Source organism: Struthio camelus, chromosome 4 (genome assembly GCF_040807025.1).
Source record: "Struthio camelus isolate bStrCam1 chromosome 4, bStrCam1.hap1, whole genome shotgun sequence".
NCBI lineage: Eukaryota > Metazoa > Chordata > Aves > Struthioniformes > Struthionidae > Struthio > Struthio camelus.
Window position 1 is genome coordinate 85,697,406 of NC_090945.1, and position 9,658 is coordinate 85,707,063.

Here is a 9,658-nt window from a genome sequence, read left to right on the forward strand (position 1 = left end):
CCAGCGAGAGGTTTGCCGGGCCGGGCAGAGCCCCCGGCGAGGCGTCACCTCTTGGGCAGCTTGGTGGCCCGTTGCTCGTCTTCCGCTCTTCCATGCCGGCGCGCGAGGCCGGAGGGCCGGGTACCGGCCTGGCGTCGATGGGCACCCGGCCAGCCCGGGCTCCGGCTCCCTCTTTGCAGCCCGGGCAGCGCCGCGCGCAGTGCTGGGGACACCCGCGCCGCTGGAGACGAAGCCACTTTCGCCCGAGTTGCTGGGACAGGAGGGACCTTCTGCTCTCTACGTCTTCCCGCCCTGCTGAGCCCCGTTAGCTCGTGGGTTTCTGCAGCCCTTGGGTCCATGTAGGAAATGCCCTGAGTGGGGGGTGGTTTTTTTTTTTTTAATTATTATTATTGCTGGGTTTTGTAAACGGCATCCTCGGCCACCTGCAGCCACGCCGCGCCGGTTGGAAAGCACCTTCCACCCGTCCCGAACGGCAGCTCGCGCGCCCCGCGGGGGCGTCCCCGGCCCGGCCCACCACGTCTTCCAGCGGCACCTTCCCCGCGGATATACCTCTGCCGGCGGCGAGCGGCTCTGAACGCGCGCGGTGGCTTTTTAACCTTCTCAGCTAGACGGAGCGAGCGCGACACTTTCTGTAACACTCCTAAATGGCTGGAATAAAAAGCGGATGCGTTGGAAGCGTTGCAGGCGTTCGGTTCTTGGGGGTATGACCCCCCCCCGCTTGGGGGAATACGTGGGGAAGACGAGCCGGAGGGAGCGTCTCGTCCCCAGCGCTGCTTTGCCCAGGGCAGTGATGCCCCTTGTCAGGCAGCGGGTGCCATGGGTGATAGGCTTGGGGCAAAAATCCTTCCCCACCAGCCCCTCGGACGTCCTTCCCCACGGATGTCCTTCCCCATGGACATCCTTCCTCGTGGACGTCCATCCCTGCTGGCCCCATGGACGTCCTTCCCCACAGATGTCCTGTCCTTCCCCATGGACGTCCTTCCTCGCGGACGTCCATCCCTGCTGGCCCCATGGACGTCCTTCCCCACAGATGTCCTTCCCCATGGACATCCTTCCTCGCGGACGTCCATCCCTGCTGGCCCCATGGACGTCCTTCCCCGCAGATGTCCTGTCCTTCCCCATGGACGTCCTTCCTCGCGGACGTCCATCCCTGCTGGCCCCATGGACGTCCTTCCCCACGGATGTCCTTCCCCACGGACATCTTCCTCGCGGACACCCATCCCTGCTGGCCCCATGGATGTCCTCCCCCACAGACCTCCTTCCCCACCAACGTCCTTCCCCACCAGCCCCATGGACATCCTTCCCCGCAGACATGCATCCCTGCTGGCCCCATGGGCATCCTTCCCTGTGGACATCCATCCCTGCTCGCCCCATGGACGCCCTTCCTCACAGACGTCCATCCCTGCTGGCCCCATGGACGTCCTTCCCCACGGACATCTTCCTCGCGGACACCCATCCCTGCTGGCCCCATGGATGTCCTCCCCCACAGACCTCCTTCCCCAGAGACGTGCATCCCTGCTGGCCCCACGGACATCCTTCCCTGTGGACATCCATCCTTGCTGGCCCCACAGATGTCCTTTCCCATGGACATCCCTCCCCGCTGGTCCTGTGGATGTCCATCCCCATGGATGTCCTTCCCCACCAGCCCTGTGGACGTTACAGCACCCCCGGGAGCGTTTTGGCAGCCGACGCATGGCCAAACCCACTGCTTTTCCCGCGCCGCGGGGTGTTTTGTTGCCTGTTCCGGGGATGGTCGAGGCCGGTGCTTTCCAAGACGGGTCTGAAAGTCATTTCGGTCCCAATCGGTCGCTGCGGGAGGTTTTTATCGGGATCGGAGCTCGGGGCGGAGGGGGTCCGGCCAGGCCGGGTCGCTCGCTGCCGAAAGCCCCGTTCCTGCCGGGACCCCACGGCAGGGGGAGAGGCATCGCCGGGCTCGAGCCTTCGCGGAGGCGAACCGTCCGGCGGAGTTGCCGTCCCATCGCTTTCTCCTCGTCTCCTGGGAAAAGGCTCCTCCGAAGGCGGCGGTTTGGCCAAAAAAAGGACCTTCCCCCCCCCCCCCACCCCGGCCCCAGAGCCCCCCGGCAAGCAGAGAGGCCTCGAGCGCGTTTCGCTTTTTATTTCCACGCAGTAACACACACTACAGCTGCCGGCTACCTACGACCGGGAGGGACCGCACGCACACGGGCACGGAAAGAGGAGAATAAATTAAAACCGAAAGCGTATTAAAAAAAAAAGGAAAAAAAAAAGGAAAAAAAAAGGGGAGGAGGGAGGGGGAAAAAAAAAAAAAGAGGGAAAAGAAAACGGGTTGGGTACGCTGAGCGTCTAGGTAGGACTTTTTTATTGGAGCTCGCGGCCGCCGGACGGCGTCCGGCTCGGAGGAGGGCGGCGTGCCGGGGGGCGCCGGGTGCTTCAGCCTCCTCCTCCTCTTCTTCCTCCTCTTCCTCCTCCTCGGAGCGTCCCCGGGCGCCTCGGCGGGGCGGCGCGGCCGTGCCGGCCGGAGGAGCCGGGTGCTGGGCTCCGGCTGGGCGCCCCGGCGGGATGCCGGCGGCGGCCGGGCGCCTTCCCCAGAGTTAGTGGCGCGGGAGCCCGCGCTGCCCCTGGTCCCTGCGCATGGCGGGTGCCGCGGGCGCCCGGCCCGGCCCTAGTCGTTGGAGGTGACGTCGATGTCCTCGCCGCCCGCCTGCTTGGTGGCCAGCCGCCATCGGTTGATGTGGTGGGAGCCCTTCTTCTTCTGGTCCGCCTCGGGCCCTTCCTCCTCCAGCTTTTGCCGCTTGTATTTCGTCCGCCTGTTCTGGAACCAGACTTTCACCTGCGGCAGGAGGGGGAGACAGGCGCTGCGTGACGGCGGCCCGAAGCGCCGACCCGCCCTTCCTTTCCCCCCCACCAAACGCCTCAAAATAGCAAAAACGGCCCGAAATCCTGGCCCCTCGTGCTTTCTCAGCGCTCGGGAAACCCCAAGGGCGAGAGGGAGCCCGAGACCCTCGACGCAGAGTCCACCACGCACACGCACGCGGGACCGTCCCTGCGGCGCTGCAACCCGGTGCCCCTCACCCTGGTATCTGGGCAGATTTGCCATATTTAGCTTGAAGGAATGCGTTTTTCACCATGACGGTGGTCAAACGCTGGCCCAGGGCCCCGGGGGGTGGTGGCAGGTCTCCGTCCTTGGAGATACTCGCTCCTCACCCGCAGGCGGCCCCAGCTCCAACCCCTCGCGCCTTTGACACCGCCGCGGCATCGCACGTCTGCACCGCACGACACGGCCCGGAGCTGGCGGGAGCAGAGCCCCCGGCCTGGCTGGGACGCAGCACCACGGACGCGGCATCACGGACACAGGATGCTGCAGGCCCCCGTGCAGCCGGCAATGCAGGATGCTGCGTGGCCAGCGATTCGGGATGCTGCAGGCCCCCGAGCAGCTGGCGATGTGGGACGCCACGCGGCTGGTGATTCGGGATGCCGCAAGCCCCCATGCAGCTGGTGACGCAGGATGCCACACGGCTGGTGATTCAGGATGCCACAGGCCCCCGTGCAGCCAGGGATACGGGATGCTGCGTGGCCAGCGATTCGGGATGCCACAGGCCCCCGAGCAGCTGGTGATACGGGATGGCACAAGGCTGGTGATTCGGGATGCTGCAGGCACCCATGCAGTCGGTGATATGGGGTGTTGCACATCCACTGACTTAGGATGCTGCAGGCACCCATGCAGCTGGTGATACGGGGTGCTGCATGGCCAGCGATTCGGGATGCTGCAGGCTCCCGCACACCCAGCGACGCAGGATGCTGCATGGCCAGTGATTTGGGATGCTGCAGGCCCCCGTGCAGCCAGCGGTGTGGGATGCCGTGTGGCCAGTGATTCGGGATGCCACAGGCCCCCGTGCAGCCAGCGGTGTGGGATGCCGTGTGGCCAGTGATTCGGGATGCCGCAGGCCCCCGTGCAGCTGGCAATGCAGGATGCCGTGTGGCCAGTGATTCGGGATGCCGCAGGCCCCCGTGCAGCTGGCAATGCAGGATGCTGTGTGGCCAGTGATTCGGGATGCTGCAGGCCCCCGAGCAGCCGGCAATGCAGGATGCCATGAGGCTCGTGATTCGGGATGCCACAGGCCCCCGCTCACCCAGCAGTTCAGGATGCCGCGGGCCCCCCCTGCGCACCCAGCGACGCGGGATGCAGCCGGTGATTGGAGATGCTGCAGGCAGCCGGCGCCGCGGGCCGCTGCCCCGTTCGCGGGCCCTCGCAGGACACTAGGGGCCGCTGCTCGGCCGCCGATGCCAGCCCCGACGCGGCCCGGGCTGAAGCGGTCACCTGGCGGCAGGTAGCGGCTGCCCGCAGCCCCGGAGCAGCGCTGGAGCCGGCCCCGTCTCTGTCCGGCCGCTAACCCCCCCCCCACTCCCGCGACATTAATTGCAGCGCAGCGAGTGCGATAACAGTCCCTGACTTTAAGGCAGGTTTATGCTACTGAAACAGCTGCTTTATGGCACCCGGATATATTATAACTCCCCCACCCGGGACTCAAACCATTTGCTTTCCTCGCTTTGGGGCATTTCTCCAACAACACTGAGCCGGCGCCTTTCATTCAGCAACGGCAAAGCACTTTGCAAACTTTAATTAAAGCTCTCAGCCCTCCGGGAGTCGGGAAGGTGCCTCATCCCTAACTTAGAGGAGGGGAAACTAAGGCCTGAAGCCATCGAGCCGCTCGACCGCGGCTCTGCGGGACCCGGAGCCGGGCGCGAAGCGTCTCCCGAGAGCCGCGCGCCCCTGCTGCCCTTCCTCCCTCTCTCGCGAAGAGGACGGGCCGCGGGGAACCAGCCAGCTCCCCGTCGCCTTTGCCGTCCCCTTGGCTGCTCCCGGCCTCGACGCGAGGATGCGACTCGTTTACCCATTGCCATCGGCGTGAACGCACAAGGAAGAGAGGAGCCGGCCCAAATTTATATATATGGGAGGGGGAAAAATCTAGCTCAAAATTCCTCCTACGGGCTCTGGCTCGGCCCGGCTGAGCGCCGCCTGCGCTGCCCGGGAGGGGGATATCGCGCAGCGTCGCTCCCCGGCCCACAGCCAGCTCCCGGCCCCTTTGCCCGCAGCGGTTTTCCCCCGGCTTTTCCATACGGAAGAGGAAGGAGACGGTTCGCGCGCAGAAGCCTGGGTGAACGTCAGGGCTACCGGCAGGGGAGCGGGCGGGAAGGGGTTAAACGCCTCCGTCCATCCGTCCGGCCGCCCCGCGACTCCCACCCGCCTCCGTCCCAAGGCGTTTCCTGACTCCGCCAGGACCCTCGTACCCTTTTCACCTTGGCCCCGGGGCTGCTCCAGGTGCCGGCGCGGCCGGAGCGGGAGCCCCGTGTTTCCAGTGGAGGGAGTGGGGGGGGGCCAAGCCGCTGCCAAACGGGGCCCGCGGCTAAGAAAGCAGAGCGCTTGCCGAAAAATGAAAAACGTTGCGTTATTTCCTTCCCCCCCCCCCCACCTCTCTTTTTTGCAATTACGAGACGATTGCAAAAAGCCGCGCGAGCGCCGGGGACGGAGAAGGGTTTCCGAGCAGGTTCCCGCGCGTGCGGTCCCTCTCGCCTCCCTCGCTTTCCTGCACTGCCCCTGGCCGATTTGGGGGCGGGTGCCTGCTGCTTCCCCCCCCCCCCAAATAAATCACCTTGCGGCTCGGGGCAACGAGGCAAAATCCCAGCGTGCTGAGCCGCCGCTGCCCTTTCCGCCCGGACAAGCTGCCGGTCCGTTTTCTGACCTTTCGGGGGTTTTTCCCCCCTGCTTTTAGCACCGTTTTCAGCCTTGAGACGGGACCGAAGCAGCAAAGCGACGGCTCCGGCTGGGCCGGGCCGAGCTGACGGGAGGGTTGGCGGGCGGCCCCCGCGCCCCTCGGGGTGGGCAGACGCAGCCGGCTGGCGTTCACGTGGGCTCCGTCCCGCGCGCGTCCACGAACCCTTCCCGCCCCCCCCCCCAAACCCTCCTGCCCCCGTCCCCGTTAACAGGGCCGATTTTCGGCCCGAGAGCCGAAACGTTGCCCCCGGCGGCGGTATTTTGGCAGGCTCGAGCCCCCCCCCCCCCGCCGCTCCCGGGAACGCCCGCGGCGCCCCCTTTGTTTCCCCACTGAATTCAAGGATAGAAACGCAACCGATGGGGCGAACGGGCCGACAGGCGCCCGCCGCAGCTGGGGGCAAACGCGCTCCGCCGCCGGACGACTCCACCGCCGAATATCCGGGAGGCGACGGGCACCTTGGCCTTGGCTGCGCGCGCGGGTGCTCTCCGGCTAGCCCCGATTTTCCCGGAACGGTCGCTTTTGGCCCCGTTACGGCGGGCTTTGGCGTTCACGCGCGTCCTTGCGGCCTGGCTGGCTCGCACCGTTTCTCCCGGCGCCAGGCAAAACGCCTGCGCGCATCTTCTCTAGACCGAGAAAATCCCAGCTCAAATAAATGCCCGCTGCCCTTAAGCGCCCGCTGGCCCCCGGGCACAGCGCCGTGCGCCCGTCCCGGCTTTCCTCAACCGTTGCGGCTGCGCGCGGGAACAACGCAGCGCAGGAACGGCCCGGTTCGGCGGGTCTCCGGACGGACGGACGGACGGACGCTGCTGCTTTGGTTGCTGGGTTTTTAAAAAAAAACGGCGTATTATACTCGCTAAAACACCCAAGAGCAAGAGATGACACTGGAAAACCGACCCCCCTAAAACCACACAAATCCTCCCGCTCCGACGGCCGCTTCCATACGCGACTGCCGGGAGAGGATTTTGGCCGAGCTCGGCCCGAGCCCGGCCGCCTACCTGGGTCTCGGAGAGGCTGAGGCTGCTGGCCAGCTGCTTGCGCTCGGCGCCCACCACGTAGTGGTTCTTCTCGAAGGCCCGCTCGAGCCGCAGCAGCTGCGAGGGCGAGAAGGCCGTGCGGATGCGCTTGGGCTTGCGGGCGAAGGGCCCGTGCAGCAGCAGGCTCTCCTGGGACACCTCGCTCCCTGCGGGCAGAGCAGCGCCCGTCAGCGCCCGCCGCCCCCGGCCCGGCCGGGCCCCCAGGGGCGCAGCGCTCGGCCTCGCCGGGAAACGGCGGCGGCGCTGGCTGCTGGGCCCCCTCCCGGTCCCCCCGGCTCCTGCCTTCCCTCCCCTTCCCTTCCCTTCCCCGGTGCAGCCCGACGCGCGAAGGCAAGGCGAGGGGAAAGAAAGAGAGAGGAGGAAAGAATGAAGAGAGAAGAGAAAGGAAAAAAGAAAGAGAGGGAGAAAAGAAGAAAGAGAGGGAGAAAAAAAAGAGAGGGAGAAAAGAAAAAAGAGAGGGAGAAAAGGAGAGGGAGAGGGAAGGATGAAGAACAAGAGAAAGGAAGAGAAAGGAGGGAACGAAGGAAGGAGAAGGAGAGAAATAGAGAAAAAGGCAAGAGAAAGCAAGGAAGATGGAGAGAAAAAGAAAACTCAGAGAGAGAAAAAACTGAGGGAGAGAGAAAGAGAGAAAGACAGAGAGGAAGAGAGACCGAGAGGGAAAGAGGGAGAAAGAAAAAGAAAGGGAAAGAAAGAAAGAAAGAAAGAGATAGAAAAAAGAGAGAGAAAAAGAAAGAAGGAAAAAAGGAGGAAGGCAGAAGAAGAGGAAGAAAAGGAAAGACACCCAGGAAGACTAAAGGGCCGGCGGGAGCAGCGGGCGGCGAGGAGCGGAGGGGAGGCCCCGGGCGGCCGCGGCGGGCCCAGCGGGCCGGGTGCGGGGTGCGGTGCCGGGTGCTGGGTGCCGGGTGCTGGGTGCGGGGTGCGGTGCCGGGTGCTGGGTGCCGGGTGCTGGGTGCCGGGTGCCGGGTGCCGGGTGCGGGGTGCTGGGTGCGGGGTCGCCCGGGGCCGGGCCGCTCTGGCGGCGGCAGCGCCGGGGGCGGCGGGGCCGGCGGCCGCCGATAACCTAATCCCGGGCGGCAGCGGCGGGCTCGCCGCGATAACGGCGTGATGGGCGCGGGCAGAGCCGCGGCTGCCGGCCCGCCGGGCAGGACAGCGGAAAGGGAAAGGGGGGGGGAAGGAGGGAAAGGGAGGAAGGGAGGAAAGAGGGAAGGAAACGAGAGAGAGAGAACGGCTGAGCGAAAGAGAAACCGAAAGGAAAAGACAGAGAGAGAACGAAGCGAGAAGAGAAGGAGAAGGAACGAAGGAGAGAGAGAGAAAAAGAAGAAAAGGAAAGAGGGAGAGAGAGAAGGAAAGGCAGAAGCAGAGAGAAGGAAAAAAGAAAAGAAAAAAGGAAAGAAAAAAAGAAAAACGGAAAGAAGAAACATGGAAAGAAAGAAAAACGGAAAGAAGAAAAAGCAAGAAAGGCAAAGAAAAATCTCTTTTTGGAGAGGAGATCGAGCGCAATCTTTCCCTTCATTTTCGAGCAGGAAAAACCCCAAACTCTGTGCCCGGCAGACGCCCCCCGTCCCCCCGCCCGGCCGGGCCGCGCACGGGCCCGCGGCGCCGCTCCGCGCATCCCCGCGGAGCCCCGGCCGCGGCTCTGCTCTCCCGCGGGGCCCGGCCACGCGTGGGCTGCTTCCCCGGGCCGGCGTGTGCCAGCGCCGGGGCGCGCTCTCGGCGTGCGGGGCAGAGGGGGAAGCTCCCCGCGCCCGCTCCGCGCCTGCGGAAGGCACATTTCGTTGCCGGCAGTGCCAAACGGGCCGGGGCGGGGAAGGTGCGCGTGTGCGTGCGTGCAAACGCACCGCGGCCCTACGCGGGGCTGCAAGTGCAGCCCGGCTCTCTTAAGCGTGCGCGTAAATTGCACGCTGGCTTTGGGGTTTTGGGGGGGGGTGCGCGCTGGAGGCGTCGTGCAGCTGCCCCCGGGAGCTGCCCCTCTGCCTTGCTGCAGCCGCTCCGCGCTCGGCAGAGGCGGCGGCAGCCCCCCCCCCCCCAAAAAAAACCTCCCCCAAACCACCTTCCCCAACACCCCGGCTCACCTTGGAAGCGGTGCCCGAAGAACCTGTTGCGCAGCACCCAGGGGTAGAAGTTGAGCGGGTCGCGGTGCTGAGGCCCGAAGAAGGAGTGCGGGTGCGGGAGCGGCGAGGCGGCCAGCTGGTGCGGCCCGACGGGCAGCGCCGGGTGCCCCACGGCCTCGGGGAAGACGAGCTCGGCGCTGCCGTAGAGGGACCGGCCGGCGGCGCCCGGGAAGCCGTTAGCGAAGGCGGCGGCGGCGGCGTCGGCGGCGGCGGCGGGGCCGGGGTAGGGCAGGGCGGCGGGGCGCAGCGGCTCGTCGGGGCTCAGCGGGGTGTCCTTGGCCACCAGGGACTCGATGGTGAAGCAGCGCTTCGCAGACGGCTGGAACATGGTGTGCGCCGGGAGAGGAGGAGGAGGAGGAGGAGGGGGGGGGGGAGCTGGAGCGGGGCTGCTCCTGCGGGGGGGGGCGCGCGCGCGTGCCCGCGCGTGTCCGTGTGTGTGTGTGTGTGTGTGCACGAAACCTCCCCCTGGGCAGCACACATATACACACATACATACACACACACACACACACACACAACCCCCCCCCACCCCCGCTCCGCCGGCCGCGGTGCTCGGCGCTGGCGGCGCCCACGCTGCCCGCACCCCCGGGGCCGCCGCCGCCGCCGCCGCCGCCGCGCTGCAAATAAAGCCGGTACCTGGCGCGGCCCGGCGGAATGGGCGGACTCACCTGCCGCGGGCGCGGGGGGGCGCGCAGGGGGGGCGCCGGCGGAGCGAGAAGGCGGAGGGGTTGAAAGAGGGGGGGGGTTGAAGGAAGGCGGG

General features: G+C 66.2%; 1 protein-coding gene across 1 annotated transcript; it reads right to left on the reverse strand.

The window, feature by feature from the left end:
• Positions 1-2,551: 2,551 nt before the first annotated feature.
• LOC138067260 (homeobox protein EMX1-like) lies at positions 2,552-9,226 on the reverse strand. The gene is made up of 3 exons (XM_068943847.1): positions 8,860-9,226; positions 6,749-6,933; positions 2,552-2,809 (listed from the first exon to the last, which is right to left on the reverse strand). Exons 1-3 carry the CDS (start codon positions 9,224-9,226, stop codon positions 2,642-2,644), a joined length of 720 nt encoding a protein of 239 aa, XP_068799948.1. The 3' UTR covers positions 2,552-2,641.
• Positions 9,227-9,658: the final 432 nt, after the last annotated feature.